At 44.9% G+C, this 20,153-nt stretch overlaps 1 protein-coding gene across 1 annotated transcript in view; it reads right to left on the bottom strand.

The window, feature by feature from the left end:
- The window catches only part of CEP89 (centrosomal protein 89), a 95,330-nt gene that overhangs the window by 68,215 nt on the left and 6,962 nt on the right, over positions 1-20,153 (bottom strand). The window contains exons 3-5 of the mRNA XM_025369167.1: positions 13,271-13,429; positions 7,425-7,611; positions 1,884-1,986 (exon numbers count right to left, since the gene is read on the bottom strand). Coding sequence (XP_025224952.1) covers positions 1,884-1,986; positions 7,425-7,611; positions 13,271-13,429 — 449 coding nt within the window. The remainder of the gene's footprint in view (positions 1-1,883; positions 1,987-7,424; positions 7,612-13,270; positions 13,430-20,153) is intronic.

Here is a 20,153-nt window from a genome sequence, read left to right as displayed (position 1 = left end):
ATTTGGGGACGCAGGAAGACATCTGGCATGTGTTGTGAGACGAAAGAAAGGTAACAAAACAGCGTGCACATTATATACACACATGCTCTAAATTGTTAAAAATCTTATCTGTGGGGGCACAATTAAGTGTGTTTAGCCTTATGATATGGTCTGGCTGTGCCCCTACTCACATCTCATCTTGAACTGTAGCTCCCATAATTCCCACCTATTGTGGGAGGGACCCAGTGGGAGATAATTGAATCATGGGGCGGTTTCCCCCATACTGTTCTCATGGTAGTGAATAAGTCTCACGAGAGCTGATGGTTTTATAAGGGGAAACCCCTTTCTCTTGGTTCTCATTCCCTCATCTGCCGCCATGTAAGACGTGCCTTTCACCTTCTGCCATGATTGTGAGGCCTCCCCAGCCACGTGGAACTGTGAGTCCATTAAACCTCTTTTTCTTGATAAGTTACCCAGTCTCGGGTATGTCTTTATCAGCAGCGTGAAAACGGACTAATGCACTTTATATATTTATGTATTTTTTTTTTTACAGTAAGACAGTATTACTTTTGTAATTTAAAAACAGATGCACCTTTTACTAAATCTAATACTTTAAAAATATGCCAACTGACCAACAGGTGTTTTCTGGCCCCAGGATTATGAGGCTGACGTTCTGTGTTCCCCGAGAAATGATTTACAGAAATGTTTCCCTGAGCCCGAGCAACTCTGGGGCTGCTGATAAAGCAATTATTGGTTGTCCACTCGATGCCTGGCTCTCCTTGTCACTTCTCAAATGTGAGCCACCTCTTAGGAAACTGAAAACTTTCCCTACCTTTGCTATAACATGCTGAATTCTCTCATTGTGATAATCAAATAGATATATGTCCACACACTCATTCACCCAACAGATCTTTCCTGGTGGGCCACTGTGGGCCAGGTCTTTCCCCAAGCACTGGGACTAGGGAGACCCTATCCTACCCCTATCTCTATTGCTTAAGCCCAGGAGTTCAAGACCAGCCTAGCTAACATAGCAAAAAAAACCACAGCACCTTATACTTTAAAAACAACCTAATATCCAGAAGCAATTGACTGTGGAATAACTTGTTTTCTTTTCTTTTCTTTTCTTTTTTTTTTTTGAGATGGGGTTTCACTCTGTCACTCAGGCTGGAGTACAATGGCGCAATCTCAGCTCACTGTAGCCCTTGCCTCCAGGGCTCAAGTGATCCTCCCACCTCAGCCTCAAGAGTAGCTAGGACCACAGGCACATGCCACCATGCCTGGCTACTTTTTTGTATTCTGGTAGAGATGGGATGTCCATTTTTTATAGAGAGTGTCTCACTATGTTGCCCAACCTGGTCTCAAACTCCTAAGCTCAAAAGATCTACCTGCCTTGGCCTCCCAAAGTACTTGGATTACAGGAGTGAACCACCACACCCAGCCTTATTTTCTTGAGACAGGGTCTTACTCTGTCATCCAGACTGGAGTGCAATGGTGCAATCACGGCTTGCTGCAGCCTTGACCTTCCGAGCTCAAGTGATCCTCCCACCTTGCCCCCTTCTGAATATGTGGGACTATAGGCGTGCACCCCCTTGCCTGGCTATTGTTTTTATTTTTACATTTTGTAGAGACGAGGTCTCCCTGTGTTGCCCAGGCTGCTTTCAAATTCTTGAGCTCAAGGGATCCTCCAGCCTTGGTCTCCCAAAGAGCTGGCGTGAGCCACCACACCTGGACTCTCATTTTCAATAAAAAATAAACTTCAATTATATTCCTAGTTAAAATCACAGTGCTACAGCATGAAGGGACAATGCGTATGTTTTCCTAAAAATAAGCAATACTCATTAAGAAAAAATGTTCTTAAATTTTATGAAAATTGTGGGATTTTTTTGTTTGTTTGTTTGTTTTACCTTTTTGTTGTATCCGCTGTGGTATAGGAGGGGAGCCTGGAAACTCATCTTGATCAGAAATATTTTCATCATCTTCACTGTCCACCTCATGTAACAATGGCACCTTTTGTTATAAAAGACAAAGGAGGAAAGAAATGAGAAATGTCCTTCTAACAAATTCCAACGTCTTCTTTCAAACCTTCCCCACTGAGATCTCCCTCTATGGGCACTTCAGCTACTTTCCTTAGTGACACACAAAAGGGCTACATCAGGTAGGGCTGGATGACACTTCCAGGCCCTCAGGAAAAGCTTAGGGGGCAAAGGCAACACCATTCAAGTTATGCTAAGGCCACTGAGAGCTCCACACCCCAGCCATGTTGCCAGGGCAGCTTCCCTTCCTCATCCCTGCCAGGGACCACCCAATACCACTCCACACTGGCACTGACACCATGTTACTAATTTCCCCCCACCCCTTTTTTTTGAGACAGGATCTCCCTCTGTCACCCAAGCTGGAGCACAGTGGTGTGATCACAGCTCACTGCAACCTTGACTTCCCACATGCAAGCGATCCTCCCACTTCAGCCCCCGGAGTAGCTGGGACCACAGGCATGCACCACCACACCCAGCTAATTTTTTTTATTTTTTGTACAGACAGGGTCTCCTTTTGTTGCCCAGGCTGGTCTCAAACTCCTGGGCCCATGCAATCCTCCTGCCTCAGCCTCCCGAAGTGCAGGGATTACAGACGACAGCCACTGCACCCAGGCTGTGTTAATAATTTCTATGTGGGACAAGCAGTGCTGACCTCCCCTGGGAGGACTCTCACTGAAGCCTGCTATGTTCACCAATTATGTAAGTCCACTGCAAATTTCATTTACTGAGGGACTCCCCTCTACTGTCTGAGAGTAGCTCCTACATAGGTAACCATTCATGTTAGCTATATAGGAGCTACTGAAATTTTGTTTCATCCCAACATGGCAGGGACACAGAGTTGTCCTTTAGAGAGGGCCATGGGCCAGGAATGGGACCTGCTGCTGAGGAGGAGGAGACATTCCCATTGGCAGGAGCCTGAGGGTAGGAACAGAGGCTGCCAAGGAGGAAGAGAAAGAACAGTGAAACAGGTTTTTCTTTTTCTTTTTTTAGACATGGTCTCACCCTGTCACCCAGGCTGGAATGCAGTGGCGCAGTCATGGCTCGCAGCAGCCTTTACCTCCTGGGCTCAAGCAATCCTCCACCTCAGCCTCCCAAGCAGCTAGGACTACAATCGCATGCCACCATACCCAGCTAATTTTTAAATTTTTTGTAGAGATGGGGTCTCAGTATGTTGTCCAGGCTGGTCTCAAACTTCTGGCCTCAAGCGATCCTCCTGCCTCAGCCTCCCAAAGGGCTGGGATTACAAGCATGTAGTAAACTTTCCCTCTTCAAGTCACTGTGTGTGTTCTGATTCCTGATTGGACCTTGACTGATATATGCTACATCAGGCCACACAATGCAGATGTTAGACAAGGCAGGAGAGAACCAAATATGGGGACATAGGAAGACATTTGGCATGTGTTGTGAGACGAAAGAAAGGTAACAAAACAGCGTGCACATTATATACATACATGCTCTAAATTGTTAAAAATCTTATCTGTGGGGGCACAATTAAGTGTGTTTAGCCTTATGATATGCTCTGGCTGTGCACTCAGCCTGAACCAGGGGTTATGTGGTGAACTGTGACTGGCGCTGTCTGGGTGGGCTGCCCTTTGGCTCTCCTGATTCTTCAGTAAAATCTTGCTTTTGTGATCAGTTTGGCTTAGCTGGGCTGCACTGCAGGCAATGGAAGGGCTGTCCCTGGGGCTGACAAGGAGGTGGTGGCAGGGACCAGCAAGACGCCCATGAGAAGGGGCATTTCAGAGTAAGAGCTAAGGCTGCTAGGTCCACCTGTCTCTGTGGACATGGTTCCAAGGTGACCTGGCTCAAGAGAAGCAAACAGGTCACCCAAGCTACTCATCATTTGAAGAAAGAAAAAGTAAATGACCCCGCACTTTTTTTTTTAAATAGAGACAGGATCTCACTATGGTGTCCAGGCCAGTCTTGAACTCCTGTCCTCAAATGATCCTCCCACCTCCACCTCCCAAAGTGGTGGGATTACAGGCATGAGCCACTGCCCACGGCCGACCTCAAACTTTTTTATCTCCCAGGAACAAACTTCCTTGTTAAAACTGTCAAAAATATATTAAGTGACTCACTATTCTCAAGGAAATGTGAAATGGATAAGATGACTTAAAAAGTATTAGGGGTCAGGTGTGGTGGCTCACGGATCCCAGCACGTTGGGAGGCCGAGGTGGGTAGATGATCTGAGGTTAGGAGTTCAAGACCAGCCTGACCAACATGGAGAAACCTCGTCTCTACTAAAAGTACAAAATTAGCCAGGCGTGGTGGCGCATGCCTGTAATCCCAGCTACTCAAGAGGCTGAGGCAGGAGAACTGCTTGAACCCAGGAGGCGGAGGTTGCAGTGAGCCAAGATGGCACCATTGTACTCCAGCCTGGGCAATAAGAGGGAAACTCTGCCTCCCTCCCCCTACAAAAAAGTGTTAAGAAGATGCCCAATATGGACAACTGTTTGGCAGTATCTACTGGTACTAAAGCTGATGGTACATATGCTCTATGACCATACACATGCCATTTCTCAGTATACACCCACCAGAAATACACAAATATGTACATCAAGGGACACATCCCCAAATGTTCACAGCAGCACTATTCCTAAGAGTCCCGAACTGGAACCAATCAAGTCTCTGTCATCAGTAAAACAAATAACTGAGTGGCACGGTTGTACAGTAAAATATACAGCAATGAGAACGAACCAGCCCCTGCTATACACAATAACTGAAGACTCCCAAACTCTAAATAATGCATACCATCCAATTAAATGCATGTAAATTTTCAGAATAGGCAAAGCTAATCTCAGATTATTTTTAAAGATTAAAGCTAATCTTGGCAATGGTTAACTCTGTGGGAAGTAGTAAGTGGCTAAGAAGAAGGAGGATTTCTAGGGTACAAGTAATTTTTTTTTAATCTGAGTGGTGGCTACTTTTTGAAAATTTATCGAAATGTACACTTATGATTTATTCACTTCTTGTGCGTGTTTTATATATCAATAAGTAAGTCTACTAAAAACATACCTTCATAAAGAATTTGTGATACTTTATACAGACATACTTTAAAAGGCTTGGCTGGGCGCAATGGCTCACGCTGGTAATCCCAGCACTTTGGGAGGATCACCTGAGGTCAGGAGTTCGAGACCATCCTGGCCAACATGGGGAAACCCAGTCTCTACTAAAAATACAAAAATTTGCTGGGCATGGTGGCGGGCACCTGTAGTCCCAGCTACTTAGGAGACTGAGGCAGGAGAATCACTTGAACCCAGGAGGCGGCAGTGAACCAAGATTGTACTACTGCATTCCAGCCTGGGTGACAGAGCGAGACTCTGTCTCAAAAGAAATAAACAACAAAAAATTATACATATGTATATACATGCGCAGTACTCTAGTTGTTTACTTAAACTTGTAGTAAAAGAATAAAAACACAAACTTCAGGATGCACTCCAAATCTAAGAAAAGATGGGTTTCCAAGGAGGGAGTGGGGTTAGAGGACAAGGCAACATCAACCCTAATGGCAGCATTTTATTGTTTATTATTTTCGACTTTTCACATTTTAAAATTTAAAACTTTTCCTACTACACATGGCTCCTAAAACCACCCTAACAGACTTGCCTAAAAAAACAAAATAACTGTCCTTCTAACTAGGAAAGAGTCTCTGTAGGTCACTGTATCTCTTTCTTCCAAGGGAAATACTGTAGCAAGCTTTCCCGCTAGAATAGTGCAGTGATATGACTCTATGTGTAACATCAGTCCAAGTGTGTGGGTGAGGAGCAGTGGAACTGACTGTGAGCCCTGCAGAGCTGGACAGGCGCACCTCCCTTCCGGGGGCTCTGGGCAGTGTCTGCCTATTCCAGAGCTCCTTGCTGTGAGAAACCTAATTCTATGTGTGAAAGTCTGTATATGTGGGAAAATGATGGTGAGTTCATGAAACAGTCACATAAGGATCCCTCAAAATAAGCTCCTGAAGACCATTTAAAACATATTTTAGGGCCCGATGCATTGGCTTACACATGTAATCCCAACACTTTGGGAACCTGAAGCAAGAGGATTGCTTAAGCCCAGGAGTTCAAGACCAGTCTGGCTAACATAACAAGACCCTGGCCCTATAGAAAATAAATAAATAAATAAATAAATAAATAAATAAATAATATGCTAGTTGTGGTGCCACGTGCCTATAGCCCTGGCTACTCGGGAGGCTGAGGTGGAAGGATCACTTGAGCCCAGGAGGAGGTAGCTATAATGAGCTATGATCGTGCCACTGCACTCCAGCCTGGGGACAGTGAGACCCCATCTCAATTAAAAAAAAAAAAAAAAGTGTTTTAATATAGTAGAGGCTAATCAATATACATATAATCAATACTGGTGTAGCTTAATGCTGTCAGTCTATATGTTCGGACACTATGAACAACATATTATAATGATGGCAAAAAAAAGAGAAAGGGGCTGGGCACAGTGCCTCACACCTGTAATCCTAGTACTTTGAAAGGCTGAGGCAGGCGGATCACTTGAGTCAGGAGTTCGAGACCAGCCTAGGCAACATGGGGAAACCCTGTCTCTACAAAAAACACAAAAAATAGCCAGGTATGGTGGTGTGTGTCTGTAGTCCCAGCTACTTGGGAGGCTGAGGTGGGAGGATCACTTGAATCCAGGAAGTTGAGGCTGCAGTGAGCTATAATGGTGCCACTGCCCTCCAGCCTAGGGGACAGGGCAAGAAGACCCTGTCTCAAAAAAGAAAAAGAAAAAGAAAAGAAAGAAAGAAAAAGATAAAGGAAAAAGGGATATGTGCTATTATCTTGCCATTAAGGAAATATCATTATGTAGTTTCCAAAACCCTGGGAAGCAGTTTAAAAATTGGGATTCGCAGAGCAGCTGGCAGTGGAGAAGTATGTTTCCTTGAATCTCTCTGTGTGCAGTTCCCTGATGTGTGACAGGGCAATGAAGGGAATTCCTCACCGAGTCAGTGGGGGTCAGCTAACATAAATCCACACAGGAGTTAGAAACAGGGGAGTGCTCATAGTAAGCACTCAAAGCACGTCAGCTCCCATTGAGAGACGCATGACGATCTTGCCCGTCATGCACGAATTTAAAGAAAGGGTGCAGTGTGCAAAATGATACCATAAAAGTGATAGGAAATTTAGCTTCCAAGGTCAAAAAAAAGAATAAGATCGCTAAGCTTTGAATGGAAGTCCACATTAAGAATATGAAGATGTTCATATTTGTTTTTGCAAGCTAAAGGAAAGAAGTTTATGTTTTAATCTAACCAAATAGAAATGAGGCTGGACACGTTCAAAAAATAAGCCCCAAAGCCAATGCTATCAAATGCAGAATAGAGAGAAGAAATCCTTAGCAATGCACTAATTTACCAAAAGTTAATGTCAGGGTGAATGTCAAGAAGAAAACTGGGAACATAGAAAACACCTGATTTCTGTGTGGCACAGCGTACAGGTCATCACCGTGGCCTCCTTTGTCCTCCTGGGCACTGACATCCCCCAGTTCCTTGCAGCTGGATGACAGCTGAGTTTCAATGTCCTCTTCTTCCCCATAGCCCAGTGTTTCAAAGGATGGCAAAGAAGATCTTCTTCCCATCTCACTCTGCCAATTTGGTCTGTATTAGGACATTCATGAGGAAAACAAACAAAAAGTCATTTAACACTTGACATTGATACATATCATGTATTAAATGTACTGCCTCCAAGTCCTTACCATAAATGTGTGATAGTACAAAGTACACAGAAGCTAAAAGATTAAATTTTCCACTGTTCCATCTCTTTGTACACTCAGCATATCCTTCTAATTTCTGTTTTTAGAGTTACTGCATACATATACAATTCGCCTTGTTATGAATAAGGGTTTTTTTGTTTTGTTTTGTTTTTATTTGTCTGTTTGTCTGTTTTTTGAGATAGGGTCTCACTCTGTCTCCCAGGCTGGAGTGCAGTGGTACAAACATGGTTCACTGCAGCCTCAACCTCCCTGGACTCAGGTGATCCTCCAACCTCAGCCTCCCAATAGCTGGGACTAACCATGCCCAGCTAATTTTTGTATTTTTTGTAGAGACAGGGTTTCACTATGTTGTTCAGGCTGGTCTCGAACTCCTTGGCTCAAGGGATCTGCCCACCTCAACCTTCTAAAGTGCTAGGACTACAGGCATGAGCCACTGAGCCCAGCCTGTTGTTGTTGTTGTTGTTGTTGTTATTTTGAGATGGAGTCTCACTCTGTCACCCAGGATGGAGTCCAGTAGCGCAATATTTGGCTTACTCCAACTTCAGCCTCCCGGGTTCAAGCGATTCTCCTGCCTCAGCCTCCTGAGTAGCTGGGATTACAGGCACTTGCCACCATGCATGGCTAATTTTTCTATTTTTAGTAGAGATGGGGTTTCACCATCTTGGCTGGGATGGTCTCGAACTCCTGACCTGAAATGATCCGCCCACCTCGGCCTCCCAAAGTGCTGGGATTACAGGCATGAGCCACTGTGCCTGGCGCCGGCCTGCTAATTAATAAGTTTTTATTGTTGTTGTTTTTAATTGAGACAGGGTATCATTCTGCCACACAGGCCGGAATGCCGAGGTGCAATCTCAGCTCACTGCAGCATCCACCTCCCCAGCTCAAGTGATCCTCCCACCTAAGCCTCCCGAGTAGCTGGGACTACAGATGTACTCCACCATACTCAGCTAATTTTTTGCTTGTTTGTTTGTTTGTTTGTATTTTTAGTAGAGAAGCGGTTTCGCCATGTTGCCCAGATTAGTCTCAGACTCCAGAGCTGAAGCGATCCACCTGCCTCAACCTCCCAAAGTGTTGGGATTATAGGTATGATCCACTGTCCCCAACCTATTAATAAGTTTTTAAGTCAACATTTTAAAAGGTAAGAATCCAGTAGATATACCAGCTTAACCATCCATTTTCCTTGCTTAGGTGGGTTTTTTTCCTTCACTTTCCATTGCTGTAGATAACCCTGTAATAAACATCTGTGTGCAGATAACCTCTACTGTATTTAGGATTGCTCCTATAAAACAAACCGCCATAGAGTAAATTCTTTTTTTTTTTCTTTTTTTGAGATGAAGTCTCGCTGTGTCACCCAGGCTGGAGTGTGGTGGTGTGATCTCAGTGCACTGCCACCTCTGCCTCCCAGGTTCAAGTGATTCTCCTGCCTCAGCCTCCCAAGTAGCTGGGTCTACAGGCACCTGCCACCATGCCTTGCTAATTTTTGTATTTTTAGTAGAGATGGGGTTTCACCACATTGGCCAGACTGGTCTTGAACTCCCGACCTCAAGTGATCCGCCTGCCTCGGCCTCAAAAAGTACTGGGATTACAGGCTTGAGCCACCATGCCCAGCCCATACAGTAAATTCTTGAGTCAAATGGTGTGAACATTTTGTGTCTACATACATACTGCACAAAATCATTTCTCCAAGCTACAAATACACTGGTAATAATTTTATGAAACTTGCCAAAACAACTTAAAACCCACTGTCTAAATTTGCATTTGTTACTGAGACTGAACGTTTTTCCATATGCTTGTGTTCAGGTCCTTTGTCTACTTTACTTCTGGTATGTCCATTCCAATTTGTTTTTTTCATGTGTGTGTGTGTGTGTGTGTGTGTGTGTGTGTTTGAGACAGGGTCTCACTCTGCCATCCAGGCTGGAGTAAAATGACAAGATCATAGCTCACTGCAACTTTGACCTCCTGGGCTCAAGTGATCCTCCTGCCTCAGCCTCCCAAGTAGCTGGGACTACAGGTAAGCAACACCATGCCAGGATGATTTTTGTATTTTTTGTAGAGATGGGTGTCTCACTTTATTGCCCAGGCTGGTCTCGAACTCCTGATCTTAAGCAGTCCTCCCACCTCAGCCTCTCAAAGTGCTGGGATTACAGATGTAAACCACCACACTTGGCTTCCATTCCAATTTGAAATTACTAAAATTAATGTACTAAAATTAAAATCCTGACTTTGCTTTTACTATAAATGTTTTTTCTGTTCTATTAATATTATTTTGGTTTTATAAATTTCTTAAACATAGAAGTGATTAAAAAGGTTTTTTTTACCTTCTAAATTCTAATTCTAAAGTCTTATTAAAGACTTATTCTAAAGTCTTATTTGTGTGTCTATATAGTATAATCCTTCATTCATTAGGAATTTATTTTGGTGTATGACTTAGGCAAGGCTCAAAGCTGATTTCTAATATTGCTAATCAATATAGCACCGAATCCTTTCCTTTCCCTTTGAGCTGTGGGACAGACTTTATTAAAGATTCAGTATGCTTGTAGAAACACTAGGTTCACCTCAGGGCATTCCTGGGCACCTCTATATCACTCAACTAGTCCTATACTGTTCTTGCTACTTTATCTATACGTTTTAAAATATGACAGGGCCGGGCACAATGGCTTTTTATGGCATCAATTGAGGGGTAGCTGTTGGGGTGTTCGTGGTTAAAATACAATTGCTGGGCTCTGACTGGGTTGCTTTTTAGTCTCTTGTTTTTGGGGTTTGGCAAGGGTACATTTACCTACATTGATGGAAAAGTCAGAGATGGGGAGGGTTGCAGATTTAATCGGAAACAGTTCTTGAAATTGAGCGTATGTGCGTGCGTGAGCGTGGCTCACACCTATAATCCCAGCACTTTGGGAGGCCAAGGAGAGAGGATTTCTTGAAGCCAGAAGTTGAAGACCAGCCTGGCAACATCAGGAAACCTTGTCTCTACAAAAAAAAGTAAAAATTAGCCTGGGCTGGGCACAGTCGCTCACACCTGTAATCCCAGCACTTTGGGAGGCCAAGGTGGGCAGACTGCTTGAGGTTGGGAGTTCAAGACCAGCCTGGCCAACATGGCGAAACCCTGTCTCTACCAAAAATACAAAAATTAGCCAGGTGTGGTGGCGTGCACCTGTAGTCCCAGCTACTCTGGAGGCTGAGGCAGGAGAATTGCTAGAACCCAGGAGGCAAAGGTTGCAGTGAGCCGAGATCAGGCCACAGCACTCCACCCTGGGCAACAGAGCAAGACTCTGTCTCAAAAAAAAAAAAAAAAAATTAGCCAGGCATGATAGCACGCATCTGTGGTACCAACTTCTTGGGAGGCTAAGGCAGGAGGATCACTTGAGCCCAGGAGGAGGAGGTTGCAGTGAGCCATGATTGCGCCATTGCACTCCAGCCTGTGCAACAGAATGAGATCCTGTGTCAAAAAAAAAAAGAAAACAAAAAAATCCCCCCAAAAACAAAATAAAATACAACAGGGCTAATCCAGCATTCCTGTGTGTCAGATCATCTCCTCTGATGGTCTTACATGCTTATTTTTTTCCACTGAATTTTAGAGCCATTTACTCATCTTTAGTTTTTATTCAGCCAAAGTATAATTCTTACCAGGAAAAAAAAAGGTTAAATTCAAATATCTCAAAATGGTGGCGATATTTTTGGTCAAAACAAAAATAAAAACAAGCCCTAGAAGGAAATACATTAAGTATTTATATGACACCATGGTAGGAAGTGTCTTACTAAATTTACAATTATTACAGAAAATATAAATTAAAAAATGGGTAGATTTTACTACATACAAAATACAAAATATTTAGTGTATCAAAAAAGCCAGCACAGGCTAGGCACAGTAGCTCATGCTTATAATCCCAGCACTTTGGGAGGCCAAGGTGGACAGATCGCTTGAGGTCAGGAGTTCAAAGACCAGCCTGGCCAACACGGTGAAACCCCGTCTCTACTAAAAATACAAAAATTAGCCAGGTGTGGTGGCGTGCACCTGTAGTCCCAGCTACTCTGGAGGCTGAGGCAGGAGAATCGCTTGAACCCAGGAGGCAAAAGTTGCAGTGAGCCGAGATCAGGACACTGCACTCCACCCTGGGCAACAGAGTGAGACTCTGTCTCAAAAAAAGAGCCAACCCGACACAAAGTTGAATATACATGACAATTAAAAAGGGAAATGTGGCCGGGCGCGGTGGCTCACGTCTGTAATCCCAGTGCTTTGGGAGGCCAAGGTGGGCAGATCACTTGAAGGCGGGAGTTCGAGACCAGCCTGACCAATGTGGAGAAACCCCATCTCTACTAAAAATACACAAATTAGCTGCGTGTGGTGGTGCATGCCTGTAATTCCAGCTACTCAGGAGGCAGAGGCAGGAAAATCGCTTGAACCTGAGAGGCGGAGGTTGCAGTGAGCCGAGATCGCGCCATTGCATTCCAGCCTGGGCAGTAAGAGTGAAACTCTGTCTCAAAAAAAAAAAAAAAGGGCAAATGTGATCATGGATCCCTACTCTCATCCCTGCCCCATGTGCCCTTAGAGACCTCCAGTGTCTTCCTACCATTCCTAGGGCAGACACCAACCCTCTAAACAGGACACTAAAGGCATCCCCAGCCTGAACCCTGCCCAGTCCTCCAGGCCCATCTCGCATCCCAAACATCCTCCTTACACTGCCGCCTGTGTCACACTCCCTCGTCTGTGTCTGGAAAGCTCATCCCAGCCCCACAAAGATCATCCCCAGCCCTTGAGCTGTTCCTAGTTGATTCCTGTACATCCTAAGCTCTCCACTCGACCCTCTCCTCCTCAGGAGGAGACCTTCCTGACCCCCTAGCCCTGTGTCAGCTCAAATCCAGGAGAAGCAACAAAGGAAAAGATGATGAAGAAAAAAGGCTAAACTGCAGCTGCCAGGAAAGTCAAATTAGTGTGACTGTCCAGAGACACACGTGAGAGGTGAGGAGGGACCACTCTCACTGTTCAGGTTGCCACACAAAGAAACTTACTAAGGGCTGGAAGCAGCACTGAATTCATTAGCTCTGTGCCACTGTGAAAATGGCCAGGACCCATACAAGTCAAAATCTAACAAGATTCACTATGGAGGAAATCCAGATCCCACAGCAATTAGGTCGCTGGACAGTCGCTGGACAGTGTCCATTTGACACTGGTGATGAAAACCCAGCGACTAAGCTTCTAGTCATAAATATGTGCAGGAGCACCCGCGCACCCACACAGGTACACATGCACACACAGGTACACATGCACACACACGTACTCATGCACACACAGGTACACATGCACACACACGTACACATGCACACACAGGTACACATGCACACACACGTACTCATGCACACACAGGTACACATGCACACACAGGTACACATGCACACACACGTACTCATGCACACACAGGTACACATGCACACACAGGTACACATGCACACACACGTACTCATGCACACACACACGTAGAGACCAGGCTGAGTTGCCCCTCTTCCACCCGGAGAGGAAGCAGAGGCGGCGATCTGGTACCCACCGAAGCCTCAGCTCTGAGGTAGTGGCATAGGGCTCAATGAAGCTGTCCCGTTCAACACTGCTCACGTCACTCTCAGACCGGGATCTCCGGCGAGGCTGAGGAATGGCAACCGTCCGCCCAGTCAATGTTGTCGCCAGAATGGCTGCTGCCAGAGCAGATCTGCGGACAAAAACATCCCGTGGAGACGGTGAGACATGAACATTCCAGGTGAAGGCTGAACAAGATACACGAACTGATCGAGGCTTCCCTTCTGCTGGACGGTGTCGACTGAGCATTTACTCTGCCCCGGTCATCTACCGCGGGCCATCAGACAATCTCATTTGATTCTCACACAACTGTATGACTACATAATATTGTCATCCCATTTTCCATAGAAATTAAGTGACTTATAAATATTTCCTAGCCAAGGCCGGGTACGGTGGCTCACGCCTATAATCCCAGCACTTTGGGAGGCTGAGGCGGGTGGATCACCTGAGGTCAGGAGTTTCAGACCAGCCTGACTAACATGGTGAAACCCCATCTCTACTAAAAATACCAAAAATATTGTCAGGTGTAGTGGTGGGCGCCTGTAATCCCAGCTACTTGGGAGGCTGAGGCAAGAGAATCGCTTGAACCCGGGAAGCGGAGGTTGCAGTGAGCCGAGATCACACCATTGCACTCCAACCTGGGCAACATAGCGAGACTCTGTCTTAAAAAAAGAAAAAAGAGATTTCCCAGCCAATAGGAGGTAGAACAGGGCCTGTAATCCAGGCAGACACAAAAGCCTACATTCAAGTAGTTTTCTTATTAGAATGGAAGATCGAATGGAAAAAGAAAATGAGATATAGAAAGACTAAAAGATTTAGAAGGGGACTGACTTTAAAAATACAAATTACTCAGGAATATATTACAGGAAAGTTAGAGTAAACAGATTTACCCTCTTGACTAAAAAAGTAAAACAACGCCAGGCGCAGTGGCTTATGCCTATAATCCCAGCACTTTGGGAGGCTGAGGTGGGTGGATCACGAGGTCAGGAGATCAAGACCAGCCTGGCTAACACGGTGAAACCTCATCTCTACTAAAAATACAAAAAAATTAGCCAGGTGTGATGGCACACACACCTGTAATCCCAGCTACTCAGGAGGCTGAGGCAGGAGAATCAGTTGAACCCGGGAGGTGGAGGTTGCCGTGAGCTGAGATTGCACCACTGCACTCCAGCCTGGGCAACAGAGTGAGACTCCATCTCAAAAAAAAAAAAAAAAAAAAAAAAGTAAAACAAAACAAAAGACCACTGTCCCAGCTTGCTGCCTAGGAAAATGTCCAGGTCACAGCACAGGGAGGAGGAATGTATGGAGCCAGGCAGACTCCTCGAATTGTAGAGATGGAGCTGAGAGAGTGTGCAGGATAGAGTGCTGGACAGGAGAGAACTGCACAGAGAGAACGAGGAGACCCGCAGAAGGTCCCCCAGTTCCAGCGGGATATGGTGCAGCACACAAGTGTGACGAAATTACCCGACAGTGGAGGAAGAACCACTCACAAGGATCAGAGGAGCAGAGCCAGGTGCTTATACACAGCCCAGGATGGCAGCTGCTTCCACCAGGCAGACTAGAGAAACCCATCATTCACAAGACGCTGGGTGCAGCACTCAGAAAGGTCTGGCCGCGGTACTGGGGAATAATTAGCCCTGGCTGAACACTGCTCCATGTCCCACCTAACAAATCATATAAGAAAGACCCGGCCAGGTGTGGTGGCTCACGTCTGTAATCGCAGCACTTTGAGAGGCTGAGGCAGGCGGATCACAAGGTCAAGAGATCAAGACCATCCTGGCCAACATGGTGAAACACTGTTTCTACTAAAAATACAAAAATTAGCTGGGCATGGTGGTGGGGGCCTATAGTCCCAGCTACTCAGGAGGCTAAGGCAGGAGAACTGCTTGAATCCAGGAGGTGGAGGTTTCAGTGAGCCGAGATCGCACCACCATACTCCAGCCTGGCGACAGAGCAAGACTCTGTCTCAGAAAAAAAAAAAAAAAAAAAAGACCCAAAAGATCTGTTTCCAAGAAATTGAACTGCATCCCCAAACAAAGGTCAAGATGTTTTAAGGAATACAAAATGATCCAGCACTCAAGGTAAAATTCACAAGATCTTCTATCCACTTAGATAAGCAGGCATGCAAAGAGACAGGAAACCATGACCTGTAAGGAAGACAGCCGTCAACAGAAACCCACTAAGAATTGAACACATATGTTAGAACTGGCAGCAAAGCACATTCAGATCGTTATTACAGCTGTATTTCATATAATCAAAAAGCCAAGTAGAGACATGGACAATTATAAAAAGAACCAAACTTCATGGGATCAAAATGACAACATCAGAGAGAGAAAGTATACTGGATGGGATTAACAGATTATATATTGCAGAAGATCAGTAAAATTAAAGGCAAAAACAACCAAAAATAACCAAAATGAAATGGAGATGGAAAAAAAAAATTTTTAAGAGCATCAATCAGTTGTGGGATAAAAACCACTGTTCTTTATATTTTGGTTTTGGGGTTTTTGAGACAGTATCACTGTTGCCCAGGCTGGAGTGCAGTGGCGCAGTCACAGCTCAGTATAGCCTCAACCTCCTGGGCTCAAGTGATCCTCCCACCTCAGTCTCTCGAATAACTGGGACTATAGGCACACGCCACCACACCTGGCTAATTTTTATATTTTTTGTAGAGATGGGGTCTCGCTATGTTCTCCAGGCTGGTCTGGAACTCCTGGGCTCAAGTAATCCTCCTGCCTCAGGCTCCCAAAGTATTGGGATTACAGGCGTGAGCCACCATGCCTGTTTGCTGTTTTGTTTCAAATTACTATATTTTGGTGTAATTGTTACACAGCAATAAATAATAGCCTCATCATCAAACGGTGCTGGAAAAATCAAATCTCCATATGCAAAAAAAAAAAAAAAAAAAAATCATGGATCTATGGTTTCGCTCTGTGCCCTTACCCAAATCTCCTCTCAAATTGTAATTCCCACATGTTTAAGAAGGAAAGTGATTGGATTATGGGGGCAGTTTCCCCCATCCTGTTCTCGTGATAGTGAGTGAACTCTCACAAAAGCCGATGGTTTTACAAATGGTAGTTTCTTCTGAGCTCTCACATGCTCACCGTCTCTCACCTGCTGCCATGTAAGACGTGCCTACTTCCCTTTTCGCCATGATTGTAAGTTTCCTGAGGACTCCCCAGCCATGCAGAACTGTGAGTCAATTAAATCTCCTTCGCTTATAAATTACCCCATCTCGGGTAGTATCTTTAGAGCAGTGTGAGAACGGACTAATACACACCATTTACAAAAATTAACTCTAAATGGATTACAGACCTAACTGTAAAGCATAAAACCATAACACTTCTAGAAGAAAATATAAGAGAAAACCTTTGTGACCTTGGGTTAGGTAAATATTTCTTCAATATAAGACACTGAAAGCATGATCCATAAAAGAAAAAATTGTAAGCTGGACTTCATAAAAATTAATAACTTCTGCTCTTTGAAAGGCAATGTTTAAGAGAATGAAAAGACAAGCCACAGATAGAGAGAAAAGACTTGCAAATCACACATTTGATAAAAGACTTGTGTTGATACTATATAATGAACCCTCAGAATGCAATAATGGAAAACAAGCCGGGGCTGTGATGTCTCCAGGAAGCCCACAATCTTCACCCAGGTCTCTGCTTAGATCTCCTGGATGAAAAATGTCATTGCCTCCAACTGAACATGTTCCTGAGTCCAATGGCCTTCCCAAGATGGTTCTTAGATCTGCAACAGGACTTGTGACTAACAAGGAATGCCCAATTTTTGTAAATGTGCAAAAGAGGTGAACAGATGCTTCACTAAAAAAGATATAAAGACAACAAATAAGCACATGAAAAAAATGCTCAATACCATTAGCCATTAGAGAAATGCAAAATAAGGCCAGGCGCGGCAGCTCACGCCTGTAATCCCAGCACTTTGGGAGGCCAAGGCGGGTGGATCACTTGAGGTCAGGAGTTTGAGATCAGCCTGGCCAACGTGGCGAAACCCCATCTGTACTAAAAATACAAAAATTAGCCGGGTGTGGTGGTGTGTGCCTGTAATCCCAGCTACTCAGGAGGCTGAGGCACGAGAAGAGAATCGCTTGAATCTGGGAGGCGGAGGTTGCAGTGAGCTGAGAACATTCCACTGCACTCCAGCCTGGGTGACAGAGTGAGACTCTGTCTCAAAAATAACAGACTCCGTCTCAAAAACAAAAAAACAAAAAACAAAAAAAACACAGTGAAATACTAGGACACACTCATTAAATGTCCAAATTTTTAAAAACTGACCACGACAATCCCTTGTTCTTTTTTATTCTAAACTGGGCCTATGAGAATGGCTTCCACAAAGGAGAGCAACAAGAAGGATTGTTCTGTCATCAACAAGGTTGTGACTGAAAGTACACTGTCAACACTCACAAGCACATCTATGGAGTGTGCTTTAAGACACTGCCCCTGGCATACACAAAGAGATCTAGACATTTCTCATGAAAGAACTAGGAACTCCAGATGTGTGCATTGATGCCGGGCTCAACAAAGCTGTCTCTTGGCCGGGCGCGGTGGCTCAAGCCTGTAATCCCAGCACTTTGGGAGGCCGAGACGGGCGGATCACGAGGTCAGGAGATCGAGACCATCCTGGCTAACACAGTGAAACCCCGTCTCTACTAAAAAATACAAAAAACTAGCCGGGCGAGGTGGCGGGCGCCTGTAGTCCCAGCTACTCGGGAGGCTGAGGCAGGAGAATGGCGTGAACCCGGGAGGTGGAGCTTGCAGTGAGCTGAGATCCGGCCACTGTACTCCAGCCTGGGCGACAGAGCGAGACTCCGCCTCAAAAAAAAAAAAAAAAAAAAAAAAAAGCCGTCTCAGACAAAGGAGTAAGGAATATCCCCACCCTATCTGTGTACCACTCTCCAGAAAGCGTAAAGAGATGAAGATTGATCAAACCAGCTCTATACATTGGTTACCTATGCACCTGTCACCACTTTCAAAAACCTACAGTCAATGTGGATGAAAACTAACCACTGACTGTCCAAGTTATAAAAGACCACACGCACACACATACACACACACGCACTCACACACATGCACATGAACACATACACACACACACACACACACACACACACTGACCAAACCAAGTGTTGGTGAGAATATGAAGCAACTGGACTCATATACTGTTAGTAGGAACATAAATGGGACAATGACCTTGGAAAATAGTTTGACAGTTTCTTAATAAATTAAATACCCACCTAGTATAAGGCCCAGCTATAGAAAGTGTATATCCAAACATTTGTGTATACATTTTTTTTTTTTTTTGGAGATATGAGTCTCGCTTTGTTGCCCAGGCTGGAGTGCAGTGGTGTGATCTTGGCTCACTGCAACCTCTGCCTCTGGGTTCAGGTGATTCTTGTGCCTCAGCCTCCCCAGTAGCTGGGACTACAGGAGTGCACCACCACACCCAGCTAATTTTTGTATTTTAAGTGGAGATGGGTCTTCACCATGTTGACCAGGCTGGTCTCAAACTCCTGAGCTCAGGTGATCTGCCCGCCTTAGCCTCCCAAATTGCTGGGAATATAGGCGTGAGCCACCACACCCAGCTAGTGTGTAAATGTTTACAGCAGCCTTATTCTAGTAACCAAAACTCAGAAACAAAGCAAATATCCATCAACAGGCGAATGGATAAACAAACTGTGGCATATTCATATAATGAAATACTCCTCAGTAAGGAAAAGGATGAATTATTGACTTTCAGAACATGCGTGAATCAGAATAATCATGCTGAGTGAAAGAAGGCAGTGTATTTTATGTAATTCCACTTATATAAAATTCTAGAAAATACAAACTAATCCATAGTGCGAGAAAGGAGATGAGAGGTTGCCTGGGGATGAACAGGAGCATGAAAGGTGGCAGAGAAGGGCAGGAGGAAGGAATTACAAAGGAGCATGAGGACTCTTGTCAGAATGATAGATATATTTATTGTCTTTTTTTCTTTTTCAGAAGCTCCCCTATTAATTATCTTTTTAAAATAAATATTTGTAGAGGCAGGGCCTCACTCACAACAGCCTCACTGTTGCTCAGGCTGCAGTGCAGTGACACGATCCTAGCTCACTGCAGCCTTGACCTCTTGGGCTCAAGTGATCCTCGAGCCTTAGCCTCCTGAGTACCTGGGATTGCAGGCATGCACCAGCATGCTCAGATAATTTATTTTAATTTTTGCTATGGATAAGGTTTTGCTATGTTGCTCAGGCTGATCTTGAACTCCTGGGCACAAGCAATCCTCCTGCCTCAGCCTCCCAGGATCAGTTTAGCCTAGGAGTTCAAGGCCAACTTGGGCAACATAGTGAGACCCCCATCTCTGCAGAAAATTTAAAAAATTAGCCAGTCATGCTGGCATGCACCTGTAGTCCCAGCTATTCAGGAGGCTGAGACAGGAGGATCGCTTGATGCTAGGGGGTTGAGGCTGCAGTGAGCCACATTTGCACCAATGCACTCCAGCCTGGGCAACAGAATGAGACCATGTCTCAAAAAAAAAACACTTTTTGTTTTAGTCAGGCATAGTGGCTCATGTCTGTAATCCCAGCACTTTGGGAGGCCGAGACGGGCGGATCACGAGGTCAGGAGTTCGAGACCATCCTGGCTAACACGGTGAAACCCCATCTCTACTAAAAAATACAAAAAACTAGCCGGGCGAGGTGGTAGGCGCCTGTAGTCCCGGCTACTCAGGAGGCTGAGGCAGGAGAATGGCATAAAAACCCGGGAGGCGGAGCTTGCAGTGAGCTGAGATCCGGCCACTGCACTCCACCCTGGGCGACACAGCGAGACTCCGTCTCAAAAAAAAAAAAAAAAAAAAAA

The sequence above is a fragment of the Theropithecus gelada genome, chromosome 19, assembly GCF_003255815.1.
Source record: "Theropithecus gelada isolate Dixy chromosome 19, Tgel_1.0, whole genome shotgun sequence".
NCBI lineage: Eukaryota > Metazoa > Chordata > Mammalia > Primates > Cercopithecidae > Theropithecus > Theropithecus gelada.
The sequence above is the reverse complement of the archived record's forward strand: the minus strand, read 5'-3'. Positions and strand labels throughout refer to the sequence as shown.